At 39.0% G+C, this 25,094-nt stretch overlaps 1 protein-coding gene across 10 annotated transcripts in view; it reads right to left on the bottom strand.

The window, feature by feature from the left end:
• RNF180 (ring finger protein 180) overlaps nt 1–25,094 on the bottom strand; it is a 298,759-nt gene that overhangs the window by 198,282 nt on the left and 75,383 nt on the right. For 2 of the 10 annotated variants that reach the window (XM_089908908.1, XM_089908907.1), the window contains one exon: nt 1–25,094. This exon is cut by the window's left edge and continues 12,478 nt beyond it. The exons of the other annotated variants lie outside the window; for them this stretch is intronic. In XM_089908908.1, coding sequence (XP_089765034.1) covers nt 24,750–25,094 — 345 coding nt within the window. In that variant the 3' untranslated portion in view covers nt 1–24,749. 10 annotated transcript variants of the gene reach the window in all.

Below are 25,094 nucleotides of genomic sequence, written 5' to 3'. Positions count from 1 at the left end.
GCACACAAACAATGATGAACAACACAATAATTGAAATTAAAAATTTTCTAGAAGTAATCAATAGCAGAATAACTGAGGCAGAAGAATGGATAGGTGACCTGGAAGATAAAACAGTGGAAATAATTATCACAGAGGAGAACTAAGAAAAAAGAATGAAGAGAATTGGGGACAGCCTTAGAGACTGCGGGGAAAACATTAAATGCACCAACAATTCGAATTATAGGGGTCCGAAAAGAAGAGAAAAAGAAAGACAATGAGAAAATATTTGAAGAGATTATAGTTGAAAACTTCCCTAATGTGGGAAAGGAAATCGTCAGTCAAGTCCAGGAAATACAGAGAATCCAATAGAGGATAAATCCAAGGAGAAACACGCCAAAACACATATTAATCAAACTACCAAAAATTAAAAACAAAGAAAAAATATTAAAAGCAGCAAGGGAAAAACAACAAATAACAGACAAGGAAATCCCCATAAGGTTAACAGTTGATCTTTCAGCAGAAACTCTGCAAGCCAGAAGGGAGTGGCAGGACATACTGAAAGTGATGAAAGGGAAAAACCTACAACCAAGATTACTCTACCCAACAAGGATCTCGTTCAGATTCGACGGAGAAATCAAAAGCTTTACAGACAAGCAAAAGCTCAGAGAATTCAGCACCACCAAACCAGCATTACAACAAATGCTAAAGGAACTTCTCTAGGAAGGAAACACAAGAGAAGGAAAAGACCTACAATAACAAACCCAAAACAATTAAGAAAATAGTAAAAGGAACATACATAGTGAAAATTACCTTAAAAGTAAATGGATTAAATGCTCCCACCAAAATACACAGACTGGCTGAACGTATACAGAAAAAAGACCTGAATATATGCTGTCTAAAAGAGACAAAAAATACAAACACATGGAGGCTAAACAATACACTACTAACTAAGCAAGAGATCACTGAAGAAATCAAAGAGGAAATCAAAAACTACCTAGAAACAAATGACAGTGAAAAACATGATGACCCAAAACTTATGGGATGCAGCTAAAGCAGTTCTAAGAGGGAAGTTTAGAGCAATACAATCCTACCTCAAGAAACAAGAAACATCTCAAATAAACAACTTAAACTTACAGCTAAAGCAATTAAAGAAAGAACAAAAAAAAAAAACCCAAAATCAGCAGGAGGAAAGAAATCATAAAGAGCAGATCAGAAATAAAAGAAAAAGAAATGAAAAAAATTATAGCAAAGATCAATAAAACTAAAAGCTGGTTCTTTGAGAAGATAAAATTCATAAACAATTAGCCAGACTCATGAAGAAAAAAGGAAGAAGATTCAAATTAATAGAAGTAGAAATGAGAAAGGAGAAGTAACAACTGACACTGCAGAAATACAAAGGATCATGAGAGATTACTACAAGCAACTATATGTGAATAAAATGGACAACCTGGAAGAAATGGACAAATTCTTAGAAAAGCACAACCTTCGGAGACTGAACCACGAAAAAACAGAAAATATAAACAGACCAATCACAAGCACTGAAATTGAGACTGAACAAACAGACAGAAGCCCAGGACCACATGGCTTCTCAGGTGAATTCTATCAAACATTTACAGAAGAGTGAACACCTATCCTCAAACTCTTCCAAAATATAGCAGAGGGAGGAACACTCCCAAACTCATTCTACGAAGCCATCAACACCCTGATACCAAAACCATACAAAGATGTCCAAAGAAAGAAAACTACAGGCCAATATCACTGATGAACATAGGTGCAAAAATCCTCAACAAAATACTAGCAAACAGAATCCAACAACACATTAAGGATCATACACCATGATCAAGTGTGGTTTTTCCCAGGAATGCAAGGAATCTTCAATATATGCAAATCAATCAATTATGACACACCATAGTAACAAACTGAAGAATAAAAACAATATGATCATCTCAATAGATGCAGAAAAAGCTTTCAACAAAATTCAACACATATTTATGATAAAAATGCTCCAGAAACTAGGCATAGAGGGAACTTACATCAACATAATAAAGGCCATATATGACAAACCCACAGCCAACATCATTCTCAATGGTGAAAAACTGAAACCACTTCCTCTAAGATCAGGAACAAGACAAGGTTGTCCACTCTCACTGCTATTACTCAACATAGTTTTGGAATCAGCAATCAGAAAAGAAACAGAAATAAAAGGAATCCAAATCAGAAAAGAAGTAAAGATGTCACTGTTTGCAGAAGACATGATACAATATATATAGAGAATCCTAAAGATGCTACCAGAAAACTACTAGAGCTAATCAATGAATTTGGTAAAGTAGCAGGATACAAAATTAATGCACAGAAATCTCTTGCATTCCTATACACTAATGATGAAAAATCTGAAAGACAAATTGAGGAAACACTCCCATTTACCACTGCAACAAAAGGAATAAAATACCTAGGAACAAACCTACCTAAGGAGACAAAAGACCTGTATGCAGAAAACTGTAAGACACAGATGAAAGAAATTACAGAGGTTACAAACACATGGAGAGACATACCATGCTCTTGATTGGAAGAATCAACATTGTGAAAATGACTATACTACCCAAAGCAATCTACAGATTCAGTGCAATCCCTATCAAACTACCAATGGCATTTTTCACAGAACTAGAACAAAAAGTTTCACAATTTGTATGGAAACACAGAAGACCCTGAATAGCCAAAGCAATCTTGAGAAAGAAAAACGGAGCTGGAGGAATCAGGCTTCAGAGTTCAGACTATACTCCAAAGCTACAGTAATCAAGGCAATATGGCACAAAATACTGGCACAAAAACAGAAATATAGATCAATGGAATAGTTTAGAAAGCCCAGAGATAAACCCATGCACATATGGTCAACTTATTTTTGATAAAGGAGGCAAGAATATACAATGAAGGAAAGGCAGCCTCTTCAATAAGTGGTGCTGGGAAAACTGGACAGCTACATGTAAAAGAATGAAATTAGAACACTCCCTAACACCATACACAAAAATAAACTGAAAATGGATTAAAGACCTAAATGTAAGGCCAGACACTATAAAACTCTTAGAGGAAAACACAGGCAGAACATTCTATGACATATATCACAGCAAGATCCTTTTTGACCCACTTCCTAGAGGAATGGAAATAAAAACAAAAATAAACAAATGGGACCTAATGAAACTTCAAAGCTTTTGCACAGCAAAGGAAATCATAAACAAGACAAAAAGACAACCTTTGAAATGGGAGAAAATATTTGCAAGTGAAGCAACGGACAAAGAATTAATCTCCAAAATTTACAAGCAGCTCATGCAGCTCAATATAAAAAAAACAAACAACCCAATCCAAAAATGGGCAGATGACCTAAATAGACATTTCTCCAAAGAAGATATACAGATTGCCAACAAACACATGAAAGGATGCTCAACATCACTAATCATCAGAGAAATGCAAATCAAAATTACAATGAGGTATCATCTCACACCAGTCACAATTGTCATCATCAAAAAATCTACAAGCAATAAATGCTGGAGAAGGTGTGGAGAAAAGGGAACCCCCTTGCACTGTTGGTGGGAATGTAAATTGATACAGCCACTATGGAGAACAGTACGGAGGTTCCTTAAAAAACTAAAAATAGAACTACCATATGAGTCAGCAATCCCACTACTGGGCATATACCCTGAGAAAACCATAATTCAAAAAGAGTCATGTACCACAATGTTCATTGCAGCTCTATTTACAACAGTCAGGACGTGGAAGCAACCTAGGTGTCCACTGACAGATGAATGGATAAAGAAGGTGTGGCACACATATACAATGGAATATTACTCAGCCATAAAAAGAAATGAAATTGAGTTATTTGTAGTGAGGTGGACGGACCAAGAGTCTGTCATACAGAGTGAAGTAAGTCAGAAGGAGAAAAACAAGTACCGTATGTTAACATATATATACGTGGAGTCTAAAAAAAAAAAGGGGAAAAATGGTTTTGATGTACTTGGGGGAAGGAAAGGAATAAAGACGCAGACATAGAGAATGCACTTGAGGACACAGGGAGCGGGAAGGGTAAGCTGGGACGAAGTGAGAGAGTGGCATGGATATATATATACACTACCAAATGTAAAATAGATAGCTGGTGGGAAGCAGCCACATAGCACAGGCAGATCAGCTCAGTGCTTTGTGACCACCTAGAAGGGTGGGATAGGGAGGGTAGGAGGGAGACAGAGGGAGGAGATATGTGGATAGATGTATATGTATAGCTGATTCACTTTGTTATAAAGCAGAAACCAACACACATTGTAAAGAAATTAAACTCCAGTAATGATGTTAAAAAATAATTTACACCATCCGAGGAAAAATTAAGTGTCTTTCTTTCATATAGCACTTAGCTGATTCAAAATAACACAAAGAGTAACATCAGTATAACTGGTCTTTTAGGGTACATAGCTCATTATTATGTACAAAAAACTCACGTGGGTACTCTAAATGAAAGTTGTCATTTTTATCATTAATATACTTGTGGTCTGTGACTATTATTTCTATAGAGTGAAATGAATCCTGATAGATCTTGGTATAGCCTTGGGCTATATGGGAGTTATTTATGCACCAAGACATGTGGTTTATTGTCTAATGTTCCTTTACTCAGAGTCCTGGCTCTAGGCAACTCTGTATGGTAGATCAATATTATCTTTAGTATCATACTTTTTAGTAAGCAGCCATTTGCCCTCAAGCTGTTTTCTCTGTCCTGAGCTCACTAAACCTTTTCCAACAATGCCTTCTGCCTCTTACCTTTCCTGATCCAGCTCCCCAACCCAAAGTTAATTGCCAAACTACTAAGTACAGTAGTACTTAGCAAGACCCTGATGGACTAATCATTTCTGTCAAATTATCATGCTAATGACTTGATACAGAATTAATGAATTATGCCTCCCAGAACAAACATTCACTTTCAGAACCCCAAGAAAAACTGTAGTAGTGAGTAATGTAGAAATTCCAGGGAAGGTTAGAGAAAACATTCATTTTTCCCTAAGCTTTCAATACCTATAAGTAGCTACTTCTCTCTCAAGGCTGGCCTGACCCATAGATACCAGCAAAACCATCTGTGATAGACAAAACAATCCCTACTCCTCCAAAGATACCCACATCTTAATCCCTGGAACCTGTGAATATGTTATATTAAATGGCAAGTGTAAGACTATACGTGGAATTGAGGTTGCTAATCAGCTAATCTTAAAATAAGGAGATTATCCTGGATTAAGTGGGCTGGGCTCAGTATAACCACAAGGATTTTTTTTGTTTTATTTTTGAATTTCTGAATTTTGTTTTTTTATAAAGCAGTTTCTTATTAGTCATCAATTTTATACACATCAGTGTATACATGTCAACCCCAATCGCCCAGTTCATAACACCCCCCCGCACCCAAACCCCCCCCCCCCAGCAGCTTTCCCCACTTGGTGTCCATACGTTTGTTCTCTACATTTGTGTCTCAATTTCTGCCCTGCAAACCGGTTCATCTGTACCATTCTTCTAGGATCCACATAGATGCGTTAATATACAATATTTGTTTTTCACTTCCTGACTTACTTCACTCTCCATTACAGTCTCTAGATCCATCCACGTCTCAACAAATGTCCCAATTTCATTCCGTTATATGGCTGAGTAATATTCCATTGTATATATGTATCACATCTTCTTTATCCATTCGCCTGTTGATGGGCATTTAGGTTGCTTCCATGACCTAGCTATTGTAAATAATGAGGCAATGAACAGTGGGGTGCATGTATCTTTTTGAATTATAGTTTTCTCTGGGTATATGCCCAGTAGTGGGATTGCTGGATCACATGGTAATTCTTTTTCTAGTTTTTTAAGGAACTTCCATACCGTTGTACATAGTGGCTGTAGCAACTTACATTCCCACCAACAGTGCAAGAGGGTTCCCTTTTCTCCACACTCTCTCCAGCATTTGTAGATTTTCTGATAATGCCCATTCTAACGGGTGTGAGGTGATACCTCATTGTAGTTTTGATTTGCATTTCTCTAATAATTAGTGATGCTGAGCAGCTTTTCATGTGCTTCTTGGCCATCTGTATGTCTTCTTTGGAGAAATGTCTATTTAGGTCTTCTGCCCATTTTTGGATTGGGTTGTATTTTTAATATTGGGCACATGAGCTGTTTATATATTTTGGAGATTAATCCTTTGTCCATTGATTCCTTGCAGATATTTTCTCCCATTCTGAGGGTTGTCTCTGGTCTTGTTCATGGTTTCCTTTACGGTGCAAAAGCTTTTAAGTTTCATTAGGTCCCATTTGTTTATTTTTGTTTTGATTTCCATTACTCTAGGAGGTGGATCAAAACATATCTTGCTGTGATTTATGTCAAAGAGTGTTCTTCATGTTTTCCTCTAAGAGTTTTACAGTGTCTGGTCTTACATTTAGGTCTCTAACCCATTTTGGGTTTATTTTTGTGTATGGTGTTAGGGAGTGTTCTAATTTCATTTTTCACATGTAGCTGTCCAGTTTTCCCAGCACCACTTATTGAAGACACTGCCTTTTCTCCATTGTATATCCTTGCTTCCTTTGTCATATATTAGTTGACCACAGGTGCATGGGTTTATCTCTGGGCTTTCAATCTTGCTCCATTGATCTAGGTTTCTGTTTTTGTGCCAGTACCGTATTGTCTTGATTACTGTAGCTTTGTAGTAGAGTCTGATGTCAGGGAGTCTGATTCCTCCAGCCCCGCTTTTTTCCCTCAAGACTGCTTTGGCTATTCGGGGTCTTTTGTGTCTCCATACAAATTTTAAGATTTTTTCTTCTAGTTCTATAAAAAATGACATTGGTAATTTGATAGGGATTGCATTGAATCTGTAGATCGCTTTGGGTAGTATAGTCATTTTCACAATATTGATTCTTCCAATCCAAGAACATGCTATATCTCTCCATCTGTTGGTATCTTTAATTTCTTTCATCAGTGCCTTATAGTTTTCTGCATACAGGTCTTTTGTCTCCTTAGGTAGGTTTATTCCTAGGTATTTTATTCTTATTGTTGCAATGGTAAATGGGAGTGTTTCCTTAATTTCTCTTCCAGATTTTTCATCATTAGTGTATAGGAATGCAAGAGATTTCTGTGCATTAATTTTGTATCCTGCAATTTTACCAAATTCATTGATTAGCCCTAGTAGTTTTCTGGTGGCATCTTTAGGATCCTCTATGTGTTGCATCATGTCACCTGCAAAGAGTGACAGCTTTACTTCTTCTTTTCCAATCTGTAGTCTTTTATTTCTTTTTCTTCTCTGATTGGCGTGGCTAGGACTTCCACAACTATGTTGAATAATAGTTGTGAGAGTGGACATCCTTGTCCGTTCCTGATCTTAAAGGAAATGCTTTCAGTTTTTCACCATTGAGAATGGTGTTTGCTGTGGGTTTGTCATATATGGTGTTTATTATGTTGAAGTAGGTTCCCTCTATGTGCACTTTCTGGAGAGTTTTTATCATAAAGAGGTGCTGAATTTTGTTGAAAGATTTTTCTGCATCTGTTGAGATGATCATATACTTTTTATTCCTCAATATGTTAATATGCTGTATCACACTGATTGACTTGCATATACTGAAGAATCCTTGCATCCCTGGGATAAATCCCACTTGATCATGGTGAATGATCCTTTTAATGTGTTGTTGGATTCTGTTTGCTAGGACTTTGTTGAGGATTTTTGCATCTTTATTCATCAGTGATATTGGTCTGTAATTTTCTTTTTTTGTAGTATCTCTGTCTGGTTTTGGTATCAGGGTGAAGGTGGCTTCATAGAATGTGTTGGGAGTATTCCTTCCTCTGCAATATTTTGGAAGAGTTTGAGAAGGATGGGTGTTAGCTCTTCTCTAAATGTTTGATAGAATTCACCTGTGAAGCCATCTGGTCCTGGACTTTTGTTTGTTGGAAGATTTTTAATCACAGTTTCAATTTCATTACTTGTGATCGGTCTGTTCATATTTTCTATTTCTTCGTGGTTCAGTCTTGCAAGGTTATACCTTTCTAAGAATTTGTCCTTTTCTTCCATGTTGTCCATTTTATTGGCATAGAGTTGCTTGTAGTAGTCTCTAGGAAGCTTTGTATTTGTGCCATGTCTGTTGTAACTTCTCCTTTTTCATTTCTAATTTTATTGATTTGAGTCCTCTCCCTCTTTTTCTTGATAAGTCTGGCTAATGGTTTATCAATTTTGTTTATCTTCTCAAAGTACGACCTTTTAGTTTTATTGATCCTTGCTACTGTTTTCTTTGTTTCTATTTATTTCTGCTCTGGTCTTTATGACTTCTTTCCTTCTGCTAACTTTGGGTTTTGTTTGTTCTTCTTTCTCTAGTTACGTTAGGTGTAACGTTAGATTGTTTATTTAAGATGTTTCTTAAGGTAGGCTTGCATAGCTATAAACTTCCCTCTTAGAACTGTTTTTGCTGCATCCCATAGGCTTTGGATCATCGTGTTTTCATTGTCATTTGTCTCTAGGTATTTTTTGATTTCCTCTTTGATTTCTTCAGTGATCTCTTGGTTATTTAGTAACGTATTGTTTAGCCTCTCCGTGTTTGTGTTTTCTTACGTTTTTTTCCCTGTAATTCATTTCTAATCTCATAGCATTGTGGACAGAAAAGATGCTTGATATGATTTCAATTTTCTTAAATTTACTGAGGCTTGATTTGTTACTCGAGGCGAGATCTATCCTGGAGAATGTTCTGTGTGCACTTGAGAAGAAAGTGTAATCTGCTGTTCTTGGATGGAATGTCCTATGAATATCCATGAAATCTATCTGGTCTACTGTGTCATGTTGTTTCCTTATTTATTTTTATTTTAGATGATCTGTCCATTGGTGTAAGTGAGGTGTTAAACTCCCCCACTATTATTGTGTTACTGTCGATTTCCTCTTTTATAGCTGTTAGCAGTTGCCTTATGTATTGGGGTGCTCCTATGTTGGGTGCATATATATTTATAACTGTTATATCTTCTTCTCAGATTGATTCCTTGATCATTATGTAGTGTCCTTCCTTGTCTCTTGTACGATTTTTTATATTAAAGTCTATTTTAACTGATATGAGTATTGCTACTCCAGCTTTCTTTTGATTTCCATTTGCATGGAATATCTTTTTCCATCCCCTTACTTTCAGTCTGAATGTGTCCCTAGGTCTAAAGTGGGTCTCTTGTAGACAGCATATATATGGGTCTTGTCTTTGTATCCATTCAGCAAGCCTGTGTCTTTTGGTTGGAGCATTTAATCCATTCACGTTTAAGGTAATTATTGATATGTATGTTCCTATGACCATTTCCTAATTGTTTGGGGTTTGTTTTTGTAGGTCCTTTTCTTCTCTTGTGTTTCCCAATTAGAGAAGTTCCTTTAACATTTGTTGTAGAGATGGTTTGGTGGTGCTGAATTCTCTTAGCTTTTGCTTGCCTGTAAAAGCTCTTGATTTCTCTATCAAATCTGAATGAGATCCTGCTGGGTAGAGTAATCTTGGTTGTAGATTCTTCCCTTTCATCACTTTAAATATATCATGCCACTCCCTTCTGGCTTGTAGAGTTTCTGCTGAGAAATCAGCTGTTAACCTTATGGGAGTTCCCTTGTATGTTATTTGTCATTTTTCCCTTGCTGCTTTCAATAATTTTTCTTTGTCTTTAATTTTTGCCAATTTGATTAATATGTGTCTTGGTGTGTTTCTCCTTGGGTTTATCCTGTATGGGACTCTCTGTGCTTCCTGGACTTGGGTGGCTATTTCCTTTCGCATGTTAGGGTATTTTTCGACTATAATCTCCTCAAATACTTTCTCTGGTCCTTTCTCTCTCTCTTCTCCTTCTGGGATCCCTATAATGCAAATGTTGTTGCACTTAATGTTGTCCCAGAGGTCTCTTAGGCTCTCTTCATTTCTTTTCATTCTCTTTTCTTTATTCTGTTCCACAGCAGTGAATTCCACCATTCTGTCTTCCAGGTCACTTATCCATTCTTCTGCCTCAGTTATTCTGCTATTGATTCCTTCTAGGATAGTTTTCATTTCAGTTATTGTATTGTTCATCCCTGTTTGTTTGTTCTTTAATTTTTCTAGGTCTTTGTTAAACATTTCTTGCATCTTCTGGATCTTTGCCTCCATTCTTTTTCCGATGTCATGGATCATCTTCACTATAATTATTCTGAATTCTTTTTCTGGAAGTTTGCCTATCTCTACTTCATTTAATTGTTTTTCTGGGGTTTTATCTTTTTCCTTCATCTGGTACACAGCCCTCTGCCTTTTCACCTTGTCTATCTCTCTGTGAATGTGGTTTTTGTTCCACAGGCTGCAGGGCTGTAGTTCTTCTTGCTTCTGCTGTCTGCCCTTTAGTGGATGAGGCTATCTAAGACACTTGTGTAAGTTTCCTGATGGGAGGGGCTAGTGGTGGGTAGAGCTGACCGTTGCTCTGGTGGGCAGAGCTCAGTAAAACTTTAATCTGCTTGACTGCTGATGGGTGGGGCTGGGTTCCCTCCCTGTTGGTTGTGTGGCCTGAGGCAACCCAACACTGGGGCCTACCTGGGCTCTTTGGTGGGGTTAATGGAAGACTCTGGGAGGGCTCACACCAAGGAGTACTTCCCAGAACTTCTGCTGCCAGTGTCCTTGTTCCCACGGTGAGCCACTGCCACCCCCTGCCTCTGCAGGATACCCTCCAACACTAGCAGGTAGGCCTGGTTCAGTCTCCCCTGCAGTCACTGCTCCTTCCCCTGGGTCCCGATGCCCACACTACTTTGTGTTTGCCCTCCAAGAGTGCAGTCTCTGTTTCCCCAGTTCTGTCGAAGTCCTGCAATCAAATCCCACTACGCTTCAAAGTCTGATTCTCTAGGAATTCCTCCTTCTGTTGCCAGATCTCCAGGTTGGGAAGCCTGACGTGGGGCTCAGAACCTTCCATCCAGTGGGTGAATTTCTGTGGTATAAGTGTTCGCCAGTCTGTGAGTCACCCACCCAGCAGTTATGGGATTTGATTTTACTGTGATTGCACCCCTCCTACTGTCTCACTGTGGCTTCTCCTTTGTCTTTGGATGTGGGGTACATTTTTTGGTGAGTTCCAGTGTCTTCCTGTCGATGATTGTCCAGCAGCTAGTTGTGATTGTGGTGTTCTCACAAGAGGGAGTGAGAGCACGTCCTTCTACTCCACCATCGTTGTTCAGGGATCCATCCACAAGGGTTTTTAAACGGGATGAAGGAAGACAGAAGAGTCAGAGCCAGAGAGATAGCATATAATAAAGAGTTGACTAGCCATTGCTGACTTTGAAGATGGAAGGTTGCCATGAGCCAACCAAAGACAGACTCTAGAATCTATAAAAGGCAAGAAAGTAAATTTTCCCCTAGAGCCTCCAGAAAGGAATGCAGCCCTGACAACAACTTGATTTTAGCCCAGTGAGACCCATTTAACACTTCTGATCTCCAGAACTATAATATATTTCTGTTGTATTAAGTGACTAAATATATGGTAATTTATAACATACTACCTAAGTACATAGAGGGAGCTAGCACCTAGATTTCCTTAAAATAACTGCTTGGTATTTTCCCTACAGGATTATGCTGCTGCTTTATAGAAGATGCTCATTTGTATTTGCTAGTGATTGGAAAATCAAAATAGATAATCAATTGTTGTGGCTGGAGATAAAAGGGGGAAAAAAGGTCTAATGACTAGAAATAATTTAACATACACATTCACTATAAAAATATCTTTAAATGTTAAACTGAACATAAAAAGTACAATTAGTAAAAAGAAGCATTGGCTCGTGTGGCCTTGTTCCAAACATTCTTTTATTCAGGAATGGGGGAAGGATGTCTTATCAAATGAAAGTGAACAAACTCTATTAAACATCAAGGTGTGAATGGTTCACTGCAATTTTCTGTCTCACATCATTTTACCCCCCGCTGCCAGGACCCTACTCCATACCGTATCACAACCCTTGCCATTGATTTTATCCTGAATTTAGGGGTCATGCCTATTTCCAAAAAACTGCACATGCCACCTGAAACTTAAAGCCAGAATAGATGGATCATCTATAGCTCCTTCAAAATAATTTATCCCAGCATTATTCCCGAGTAGCTGTTTTATTCCCTCTAACAAACACAGTATACCCCTGAAAAGCAGCTGAATTAAAACACTGACAGATTCCTAGCCGATGGCAACAAGAGACAGTCTTAGCATGATTTGTAAACTCTTTCTCACAAAGCACAAATTCTCTTACTTTTTTAATCTGTCAAGAGACTAAAAATGTACCATTCCATATTCTACCCCAGTATGTGAAATTCTTTGATGGAAAGAAATAATTTTGATCATTTTGCTGCACAAGGAAATTTGGCGCCCTCTGGTGTTGGAAAACAAGATGACCCATGTCACCTATACAAGTAATACTCCAGCGAGGGTCATAAAAACACAGAATTTTAGAGCTGAATAGCATATCCTAGTGCAACATAGATATATAGTTATTTTTTTAGTGGAAAGTTTTTCTCATGGATTATTAAATACTCAATTTTATTCTAATAGAGTATTATAAAAGCATTATAAAAAGTGAACCTCTTAGGTAACAGAAAATGGTTGCTGAGGGGATGATCTGAATATATGAATGATGCTTCAGACCTGGAAATGCCTATATTATTTGTTGGAGCCTCTAACTTTACAAGGAGAACAAAGGTGCATAAGCTAAGATTTTGCAGCAAAAATGGCGACTAAAAAGGGTATGGCATTATTAGGGGAGTATGATATATAATCGATTTTTCAATGCATTATAAAATAGTAAAGACAGACAAAACAGAAGAAAACACCTGCGATGATACCACCCAACTTAAGAAGTAAAACATAACTAAGAGAGTTGGATTTCCCTTATAGTCCCCCAGATCAAATCCGCCACCCGCCTCAGGTAATTGCTCGATTGATTTGTAAATGTATTTTTCAGTTTTCTACACTTTCTCTAACACTGTTATATTGCTTCTAAAATGAAAAATTAGCTTCAAAATATTACTTTGTAAAAGAAAGCTGAAGTGATAGCAATTACAATTAGTCATGCAGAGCCAGGGAGAGTATTCCAGCTACTTCCCCTGTTTCTGGGCACATGGAAGCTGATATTGTGAGGTTCCCATTTGTGAGAAGAGTAGGTGAGACTTACATCTCAGCAACTGACAAGTTTTAAGGAGGTCTGAACAGGACAAGGATCCATTGCCAGCAGCTGTCTATGATTTTTAAAATGTGTAAGGGCAGAAATGGAGCAAGGAGGGAGAACAACAGGTGGGCAGTGAATACCTTGGTTGATGTAAATGAAATGTAACGCGAAGGTTTAGAATGCAAACCAGGCACAGTCTTCCCAGTGCACACTAGAGCTGAAGGCAGAGCCTGGTTCTACTCATCAAACACAGCTAGACTAAGCTCAGTCCTATGTGATAAGCTCCAATTTTCTGTACGTGTCACTTTGGGACTAGCTTACTGATTATAATAATGTTTTCTCCTTTCCTTACACAAAGTTGGCCTTACATGAAATTTGGGAAAGGAAAGGATGCATATTTGCTCTTCTACTTTCCAACTGCCTTTTCCCCCTAGTGCCTGAAGAAGCCAGTGTCTTCATGCTCCTCCCTAGTTTTCCAAAGCCTGCCCCCTTAGCGATTCCCCATAATCCACAACCTAATAGCTCATGGAAATCAGGTGATACAAATAAAGCATCCTGTACTGTACCTAACATACTGAAAAGCTCAATAAATGTTAACTGCTGCTATCATTACCATAACTTTTCCAAACAATTCCCTCCCTCCCCCTTGCTCCTAACCAAAATTCTCATTCTTTTAATACCAGGCTAAGAAAAGCTACCTGGATATACTAAATGTTACTTAGACATAAGTATTTATACTGTGTTTTACTACATGTAAGGAGCTAGATGAGGTGCTAGAAAATATAAGATCAAAATATCTTGTCTTCTCCAGTATGGTTCTTCATCTCAGCCTAATTCTAGCCAGTTGCCCTTCCTCTGGAACATCCATCGGAATAAATTCTCTTTGCTCTTGTTAATAAATGCTTTGTCAAGGACCGTATCAAATCACTTCTAAACAACTGTTAAGTCCTTTCTGTTGACAGCTCTTCTTTCCAATAGTTCTCAACCCTGGCTACATTGGAATTACTTGAAAGTATATATATACTTTAAAATACACAAACGTATGTAATGATGCCCAGTCTAGACCAACCAAGACATAATCTGATAGAGAAGGCACTGCCAATTTTAAAACCTCCTGAGAGGATTCCAACTTGCATCCTGGGTTAGGAACCACTGTTAGCCTCCACACTTAAAGCATTTTCCAGGTCTGAAGCAATGGATACATCATTCATATGTTCAATTCATCCCCTCAGCAACCATTTACTGAGCTACTACTGTGGACTCAGTGTGGAGCTACACAGTACTCTCCAGCAGCTACATAGCATCCTCAGAATCAAATATAAGTTTCTGACTACTACATCAAAATTCTTCATCAGCTGACCATTTCTCCTTTTTTCTCTGTTATCAATCTTCCCACTTCTGCGCAATCTTGCTACCCTCTCCCAATCAAGCTTCTTTGTGACTGCTCTAGGATTCTCAGTTGCATCTCAAGGTCTTGGCCAAAGAAATCTTGGATTAAGTAAACTGTTGGCCAAAATTCACTATGATATGGCATTTCTGCAAAAACATAAGAAAAGGATCACTGATGTTCACAGATGTCTTCCCCATTCAGTCAAAGGTCCCTGAGGGAGGGATCATATTTCATTCATTGTTGTATCCTCAATACTTAGCATAGTTTCTATGAGTAAGTTATCCAAGGGCATTAGTCAGATGAAGAAGAGAATGAATGAAGAATAAAGGTATACAATAATAAAATGTTTTGCTAATCATCAAAGAATGATAAAATATGTGAGAAAAAAATCCCTTCTTGAGAGGCCACGGTATTATGATTAAGAGCATAAACTTTGGGATCTAGATTTGCCACATACTAGATTTGTGGGCCTAGTATAGTTATTTAACCTCTCTGATCCTCAGTTTCTCCATCCATAAAATGGTGACCATAATAGAACTTACCTCATAAAATGGTGTAGGATTAAATGAAGTAAATAAATCAGAAAACCACCCAGCATATAGTAAGATGGGGTAGGCAGATTAATGACTCCCCAAAGATGTCCATGTTCTAATTCATGGAATTTATGTTACCTTACATGTCAAAGGGACTTGACAGTTGTGATTAAGTTAAGCAACTTAAAATGGGAAGATTACTCTGGATTATCTAAGTGGGCCTAATAAAATCACAAGGGCCCTTAAATACATCAAAGAAAAAATGTGACAAAGGAAGCAGATGTTACAGTGATGTCATTAATGGAAGGAGGCCACAAGCCAAGGAATGTGGACAGACCCTAGAAGCTGGAAAAAGTAAGGAACAGATTCTACCCTAGAGCCTCCTGAAAGAATGCAGCCCTGCCAACACCTTGATTTTTAGCCCTACAACACCCATTTTCAGATTGTGACCTCTAGAAAAATAAGATGATAAAACAATATTGCTTTAAACTACTATGTTTGTGGTAATTTGTGGTAGCAATAATAGGAAACTAGTACATAAGGAATATATAAGTATGATAATTATTATTTTTCCCTGTTTCAAAACATTCCTGAGTTAACATTAATAGTAATAAGTCATGTTGATAGTATATATCCTTGAAATGATGTGTAATGTGATGAAAATGGCATTTCAATTCTGTGGTCTTCCTCCCAAAAACCAAGGTACAGAAAAGAGTTAATGTAGAGGCCTATCAGTTCTTAAAAGGCTGGCCCTTGGCAGGCACCTGAGAACCTGAATTTCTGGAGAGCTCCTATCATCCTAATTGATAACAATGGCTCACTGTTCCTAAAATATTTGCACAAACAATATGCTTTATGTTGAACATCTGCTTTCTTTCTGGAGTCTGGAATTTGGTATGTGCCAGGCAGCAGATGTCTACACGACCAACCCCCAATAAAAACCCTGGGCACTGAGTCTATAATAAGCTTCCCTGGTACACAACATTGCACACATGTTGTTATAACTAGTTGATGGAAGAATTAAGTTCATTCTATATAACTCAATGGGGAGAGGACTCCTCAAAGTTTGCACTTGGTTTCTTCTAGACTTTGCCTCATGCACATTTTCCCTTTGTGGTTTGTATCCTTATACTGAAATAAAACATAGTTATGACTACAACTATAGGCTGAGTCCTCTTAGTAAATCATCAAACACGGGGGTAGGACGTGGGAACCCATGAGACAACTCATAACCCCAGTCTAATAATGAGAAAAGGATCAAACAACCTTAATTGAGGGACATTCTACAACATACCTAACTAGGTAACCTCAAAGATGTCAAGGTCATCAAAAACAGGGAAAGTCTGAGAAACTGTCAAAGCCAAGAGGAGCCTAATGACACATGACAACTAAATATAATGAAATATGGTACCCTGGATGGTATCCTGGAACAGAAAAAGAATATTAGGTAAAAACTAAGGAAATCTGATTAAAGTATGAAGTTTAAATGATAGTAATTTATCAATATTGATTCATTAATTGTGACAAATGTAAAATACTAACATAAAATATAAATAATAGGGAAAACAGTGTAGGACATATGGAAACTCTCTATACTACCTTCACAACTTTTCTATAAACCTAAAACTACTCTAAAATTTTTAAAAAAACCTTGTTTAAAAAAAATTCCTGATCATCCACTGTGTACAAACTGTGCTAAAGCATTAGAAAATTTAAATCTGAGGGGACATCAGGATGGCAGAGTAGGAGGACACGGAGCTCACCTCCACCACAAACAAATCAAAAATACATCTACATGTGGAGCAATTCTTACTGAAAACAAACTGAAGACTGGCAGAAAGATTCTCGTACAAACATGGCTGTAAGAAAGATCTACACAGAACTGGGTAGAAAGGGAAAAGAAGTGGTCAGGTCAGGTCCTGCACCTCTGGGAGGGAACAGAAAAGAGGAGCTAGATTACATGGGATCAGAGATATTCCCTGGGGAGTGAGTGGTTCAAGCCTATATTGGGCACACCAGCCTCGGGGTCTGACTCCAGGAAGATAAATCCCTTTAGCTGGTTTGAAAACCAGTGGGACTCACAGGAGGGCTGTAAGAAACCTGGGCTCCCTTCTCACAGAGTGAGCACACACTTGCTTACTCCTGAAACAAAGTAGAGGAAGCAAACTGAAACTGCCCAGAACTCTGGCTAGTTACCCACACCCACCCTGGCACATGCCCCAGACTGAGCTGAGCACCTGCTCTGGCCCTGCTTGCTCCATGGCACAGTCCACACTAGGGTAAAGGCTGCAGCAACCAAGGTAAGTGTGCAGTTGTGAGGGTCAGAGCCAGCCCAGACCCAGCATGGCATCTGAACAGGGTAAAGGTAGCCATCACTGGCACTTGCCGAGGCAGTACATGGGGAGTGGTCTGGAACTCTGGTCCTGGCACCACAACAGCCCACGGCCTGACCCACACAGAGGGCCCATCCCAGCCCCTCTTGCTCCATGGCACAGCTTGACACTAGGGCAAGGGATGCAGCAACAGAGAGGAGAGTGCAGTTGTGAGTAATGGAGCTGGCTCAACTTGGAACAGCAACTGAACCAGGAGATGGTGATCTTTACTGGCATTCAGGGAGACAGGGTATTAACTGCACTAGAAAACACTGAATAGGGCTGGGACCGGCACAACCCATGGCCCAACCTACACTGAGTGCCCACTCCACCCCTCTAGCTCTAGCACTGCTCCCCTCTGGGCCAAGGGTCCCAGAGCTGGGAGGGAGGAGAGCATACACTTAAAGTGAACAGAACCAGCTCAAACCTGACTCTCAGGGCTTCTGCTCACACCTGGCTCTGGCTCTAGCTCCTGCATCTCCAGCCGAACCTCCTACTAAGGTGACAGCTGCCAGCTCGCCCTGGGAGAAGATGTGACCTGTGTTCATGTCAGATCCAGCTCTCCCACCAAAGCCACTGGGCACACACAGATTGTGTAGGGAAGCTCCCACACAAGGACACCCCTTCAAGACTGGAATAGGAAACTGTTTCACCAAATTTCATAGAGAAAGAGACAGTTAAGCAAAATGAGAAGACAGAGGAATCTGTTTCAAATGAAAGAGCAAGAGAAAACCCCTGAAAAAACAACTAATGAAACAGAAATAATTTACCAGATAAACAGTTCAAAGCATTAGTAATAAGAATGTTAACTGCATTAGGGAAAAGAAAGGATGAACACTGTGAGTATTTTAACAAGGTACTAGAAAACATAAAAAAGAATCAATCAGAACTGAAGAATACAATAACTGGAGTGAAAACCACACTAGAAGGAGCAAATAGCAGACTAGGTGAAACAAAGAAAAAATAAGTGATCTGGAAGATAGAATAATGGAATTCACCAAATCAGAACAGCAAAAGGAAAAACAAATTTAAAAAATGAGAACAGTTTAAGGGACATATGCAACAATATCAAGCATACCAATGTCTGCATTATATGGGTCCCAGAGGAGAAGAAAGAGAAGGGGGTCAAAAAAGCATTTGATGAAATTTTAGCTGAAAACTACCCAAACCTGAAGATGGAAACAGATATCAAGGTACAAGAAGTGCAGAGGCTCCCAAAGCAAGATATACCATATTTAAAAGGATAAAATTGAAAATTAAAATTATAAAGGCAACAAAAGAAAAACGGTCATATAAATGAAATCCACATAAAGCTATAGGCTGATTTTTCTGAAGAAATTTTACAGATCAGAAGGAAGTGGCATGATATATTCAAAGTGCTGAAAAGGAAAAACCTGCAACCTAGGGATACTCTACCAAGCAAGATTACCATTTTGAATTGAAAGATAAAGGGCTTTTTAGACAAACAAAAATTAAAAGCTCATCAATACTAAATATACCCTAAAAGATATGTTTAAAGATTGTTATCTAAGAGGAAAATAAAAGGATAAAATGAGAAGTAAAAGTCTATAGAAAAGGAAAAAATCTGACTAGTAAATGCAAATATATAGTAAAGGCTACGGATCAACCACTTAAACAAGCTAGTATGAAGATTAAAACGCAAAAAATTATAAAAGTAACTACAATAAACAGTGAAGGAATAAACATGAGGATATAAAATATGACATCAAAAACACAAAATTTGTGGGGAGGAGCTTCAAGATGGCAGAAGAGTAAGACGCAGAGATCACCTTCCTCCCCAAAATACATCAGAAATACATCTACATGTGGAACAACTCCTACAGAACACCTACTGAACGCTGGCAGAAGACCTCAGACCTCCCAAAAGGCAAGGAACTCCCCATGTACCTGGGTAGGGCAAAAAAAAAAAAGAAAAAACAAGAGACAATAGAATAGGGACGGGACCTGCACCAGTGGAAGGGAGCTGTGAAGGAGGAGAGGATTCCACACACTAGGAAGCCCCTTCACTGGTGGAGACAGGGGGCGGAGGGGGGAAGCTTCGGAGCCATGGAGGAGAGCGCAGCCACAGGGGTGCGGAGGGCAAAGCGGAGAGAGTCCCGCACAGAGGATCAGTGCCAACCGGCACTCACCAGCCTAAGAGGCTTCTCTGCTTACCCACCAGGATGGGTCGGGGCTGAGAGCTGAGGCTCGGGCTTCGGTTGGATCCCAGGGAGAGGACTGGGGTTGGCGGCGTGAACACAGCCTGAAGGGGGCTAGTGCGCCACGGCTAGCAGGGAGGGAGTCCAGGGAAAAGTCTGGAGCTGCCGAAGAGACAAGAGACTTTTACTTGCCTCTTTGTTTCCTGGTGCATGAGGAGAGGGGACTAAGAGTGCCACTTAAAGGAGCTCCAGAGATGGGCGCGAGCCGCGGCTAACAGCACAGACCCCAGAGACAGGCATGAGACGCTAAGGCTGCTGCTGCCGCCACCAAGAAGCCTGTGTGCAAACACAGGTCACTATCCATACATCCCAGGAGCCTATGCAGCCCGCCACTGCCAGGGTCCCGTGATCCAGGGACAACTTCCCCGGGAGAACGCACGGCACGCCTCAGGCTGGTGAAACGTCACGTCAGCCTCTGCTGACCACAGGCTCTCCCCGCATCTGTACCCCTCCCTCTCTCCGGCCTGAGTGAGCCTGAGCCCCCAAATCAGCTGCTCCCTTAACCCCATCCTGTCTGAGTGAAGAACAGATGCCCTCAGGCGACCTACACACAGAGGTGGGTCCAAATCCACAGCTGAACCCCTGGAGCCCTGCGAACAAAGAAGAGAAAGGGAAATTTCTCCCAGAAGCCTCAGGAGCAGCAGATTAATCTCCACAATCAACTTGATGTACCCTGCAACTGTGGAATATCTGAATAGACAACAAATCATCCCAATTTGAGGATGTGGACTTTGGGAGCAACAATATATATATATTTTTTCCCTTTTTCTCTTTTTGTGAGTATGTGTATGCCTCTGTGTGTGATTCTGTCTGTACAGCTTTGCTTTTACCATTTGTCCTAGGGTTCTGTCTCTCCATTTTTTATTTTTTTATTACTTAAAAAATTTTTTTTCCTCAATAATTTTTAAATTTTAATAACTTTATTTTGTTTTATTTTACCTTCTTTTTCTTTCATTCTATTTTTTTTTCTCCATTTTATTCTGAGCCGTGTGGAGGACAGGCTCTTGGTGCTCCAGCCAGGTATCATGGCTATGCCACTGAGGTGGGAGAGCCAAATTCAGGACACTAGTCCACAAGAGACCTCCCAGCTCCACGTAATATCAAATGACGAAAATCTTCCAGAGATCTCCATCTTATCGCAAAGACCCAGCTCCACTCAATGACTAGCAAGCTACAGTGCGGGACACTCTATGCCAAACAACTAGCAAGACACGAACACAACCTCAACAATTAGTACAGAGGCTGCCTAAAATCATAATAAGGCTACAGACACCCCAAAACACACCACCAGACATGGACCTGCCCACCAGAAAGAAAAGATCGAGCCCCATCCACCAGAAAACAGGCACTTGTTCCCTCTACCAGGAAGCCGACACAACCCACTGAACCAACCTTAGCCACTGGGGGCAGACACCAAAATCACCGGAAACAATGAACCTGCAGCCTGCGAAAAGGAGACCCCAAACACAGTAAGTTAAGCAAAATGAGAAGACAGAGAAACACACAGTGGATGAAGGAACAAGGCAAAAACCAACCAGACCTAACAAATTAAGAGGAAATAGGCAGTTTACCTATAAAAGAATTCAGAATAATGATACTAAAGATGATCGAAAATCTTGGAAACAGAATGGAAAAAATAAAAGAAACGTTTAACAAGGACCTAGAAGAACTAAAAGCAAACAAACAATGATGAACAACACAGTAAATGAAATCAAAAATTCTCTAGAAGGGATCAACAGCAGAATAACTGAGGCAGAGGAACGGATAGGTGACCTGGAAGATAAAATAGTGGAAATAACTACTGCAGAGCAGCATAAAGAAAAAAGAATGAAAAGAATTGAGGACAGCCTCACAGACCTCTGGGACAACATTAAATGCACCAACATTCAAAGTATAGGGGTCACAGAAGAAGAAGAGAAAAAGAAAAAGACTGAGAAAAAATTTGAAGAGACTATAGTTGAAAAGTTCCCTAACATGGGAAAGCAAAGAGTTAATCAAGTCCAGGAAGCACAGAGAGTCCCATACAGGATAAATCCAAGGAGAAACATACCAAGACACATATTAATCAAACTATCAAAAATTAAATAAAAAGAATACTAAAAGCAACAAGGGAAAAACATCAAATAACACATAAGGGAATCCTCATAAGGTTAACAGCTGATATTTCAGCAGAAACTGTCCAAGTCAGAAGGGAGTGGCAGAACATATTTAAAGTGATGAAGGAGAAAAACCTACAACCGAGATTACTCTACCCAGCAGGATCTCATTCAGATTTGATGGAGAAATTAAAAGCTTTACAAACAAGCAAAAGCTAAGAGAATTCAGCACCACCAAATCAACTTTACAACTAATGCTACAGGAACTTGTCCAGGCAGGAAACACAAGAGAAGGAAAAGACCTACAATAATAAACCCCAAACAATTAAGAAAGTGGTAATAGGAACATACATATCGATAATTACTTTAAATGTAAATGGATTAAATGCTCCAACCAAAAGACAAAGACTGGCTGAATGGATACAAAAACAAGACCCGTAAATATGCTGTCTACAAGAGACCCACTTCAGACCTAGGGACACATACAGAGTGAAAGTGAGGGGATGGAACAAGATATTCCATGCAAATGGAAATCAAAAGAAAGATGGAGTAGCAATTCTCAAATCAGACAAAATAGATTTTAAAACAAAGACTATTACAACAGACAAACAAGGACACTACATAATAATAAAGGGATCAATCCAAGAAGAAGATATAACAATTGTAAATATATATGCACCGAACACAGGAGCACCTCAATATATAAGGCAAATACTAACAGTCATAAAAGGGGAAATCAACAGTAACACAATCATAGTAGAGGACTTTAACACCCCACTTTCACCAATGGACAGATCGTCCAAAATGAAAATAAATAAGGAAACACAAGTTTTAAATGATACATTAAACAAGATGGATTTAATTGATATTTATAGGACACTGCATCCAAAAACAACAGAATACACATTCTTCTCAAGTGCTCATGGAATATTCTCCAGGATAGATAATATGCTGGGTCACAAATCAAGCCTTGGTAAATTTAAGAAAACTGAAATTGTATCAAGTATCTGTTCTGACTACAACACTCTAAGACTAGATATGAAATACAGAAAAAATCTGTAAGAAATACAAACACATGGATGCTAAACAACACACTAATTAATAACCAAGAGATCACTGAAGAAATCAAAAAGGAAATCAAAAAATACCTAGAAACAAATGACAATGAAAACAAAACGACCCAAAACCTATGGGATGCAGCAAAAGCAGTTCTAAGAAGGAAGTTTATAGCAATAAAATCCTAACTCAAGAAACAAGAAACATATCAAATAAACAACCTACCCTTACACCTAACACAAGAGGAGAAAGAAGAACAAGAAAACCCCCAAGTTAGCAGAAGGGAAGAAATCATAAAGATCAGATCAGAAATAAATGAAAAAGAAATGAAGGAAACGATAGCAAAGAGCAATAAAACTAAAAGCTGGTTCTTTGAGAAGATAAACAAAATTGGTAAACCATTAGCCAGACTTATCAAGAAAAAAAGGGAGAAGACTCAAATCAATAGAATTAGAAATAAAAAAGGAAAAGTAACAACTGACACTGCAGTAATACAAAGGATCATGAGAGTTTACTACAAGCAACTATATGCCAATAAAATGGACAACCTGGAAGAAATGGACAAATTCTTAGAAATGCACAACCATCCGAGACTGAACCAGGAAGAAATAGAAAATATAATCAGACTAATCAGAAGCCCTGAAACTGAAACTGTGATTAAAATCTTCCAACAAACAAAAGCACAGGACCAGATGGCTTCACAGGCAAATTCTATCAAACATTTAGAGAAGAGCTAACACCTACCCTTCTCAAACTCTTCCAAAATATAGCAGAGGGAGGAACACTCCCAAACTCATTCTACGAGGCCACCATCACCCTGATATCAAAAGCAGACAAAGATGTCACAAAGCAAGAAAACTACAGTCCAGTATCACTGATGAACACAGATGCAAAAATCCTCAACAAAATACTAGCAAACAGAATCCAACAGCACATTAAAAGGATCATACACTATGATCAAGTGGGGTTTTTCCCAGAAATGCAAGGATTCTTCAATATATGCAAATCAATCAACGTGATATACCATATTAACAAATTGAAGGAGAAAAACCATATGATCATCTCAATAGATGCAGAGAAAGCTTTTGACAAAATTCAACACCCATTTATGATAAAAACCCTGCAGAAAGTAGGCATAGAGGGAACTTTCCTCAACATAATAAAGGCCATATATGACAAACCCACAGACAACATCATCCTCAATGGTGAAAAACTGAAAGCATTTCCACTAAGATCAGGAACAAGACAAGGTTGTCCACTCTCACCACTATTATTCAACATACTTTTGGAAGTTTTAGCCACAGCAATCAGAGAAGAATAAGAAATAAAACGAATCCAAATTGGAAAAGAAGAAGTAAAGCTGTCACTGTTTTCAGATGACATGATACTATACATAGAGAATCCGAAAGATGCTACCAGAAAACTACTAGAGCTAATCAATGAATTTGGTAAAGTAGCAGGATACAAAATTAATGCACAGAAATCTCTTGCATTCCTATACACTAATGGTGAAACATCTGAAAGTGAAATTAAGGAAACACTCCCATTTACCATTGCAACAAAAAGAATAAAATATCTAGGAATAAACCTACCTAAGGAGACAAAAGACCTGTATGCAGAAAATTATAAGACACTGATTAAAGAAATTAAAGATGATACCAATAGATGGAGAGATATACCATGTTCTTGGATTGGAAGAATTAACATTGTGAAAATGACTATACTACTCAAAGCAATCTACAGATTTAATGCAATCCCTAACAAACTAACACTGGCATTTTTCACAGAACTAGAAAAAAAAATTTCAGAATTTGTATGGAAACACAAAAGACCCCTGAATAGCCAAAGCAATCTTGAGAACGAAACACAGAGCTGGAGGAATAAGGCTCCATGACTTCAGACTATACTATAAAGCTACAGTAATCAAGACAGTATGATACTGGCACAAAAAGAGAAATATAGATCAATGGAACGGATAGAAAGCCCAGAGATGAAACCACACACCTATGGTCACCTTATCTTTGATAAAGCAGGCAAAGTATATACAGTGGAGAAAAGACAGCCTATTCAATAAGTGGTGCTGGGAAAACAGGACAGCTACATGTAAAATAATGAAATTAGGGCTTCCCTGGTGGTGCAGTGGTTGAGAGTCCGCCTGCCAATGCAGGGGACATGGGTTCGTGCCCCGGTCTGGGAGGATCCCACATGCCATGGAGCGGCTGGGCCCATGGGCCATGGCCACTGAGCCTGTGCATCCAGAGCCTGTGCTCCACAACAGGAGAGGCCACAGTGGTGAGAGGCCCGCACA

This window comes from Delphinapterus leucas, chromosome 3 (assembly GCF_059928025.1).
Source record: "Delphinapterus leucas isolate spDelLeu-1000000601 "Yukka" chromosome 3, BTC_Dleu_Yukka2, whole genome shotgun sequence".
Taxonomy (NCBI): Eukaryota; Metazoa; Chordata; class Mammalia; order Artiodactyla; family Monodontidae; genus Delphinapterus; species Delphinapterus leucas.
The sequence above is the reverse complement of the archived record's forward strand: the minus strand, read 5'-3'. Positions and strand labels throughout refer to the sequence as shown.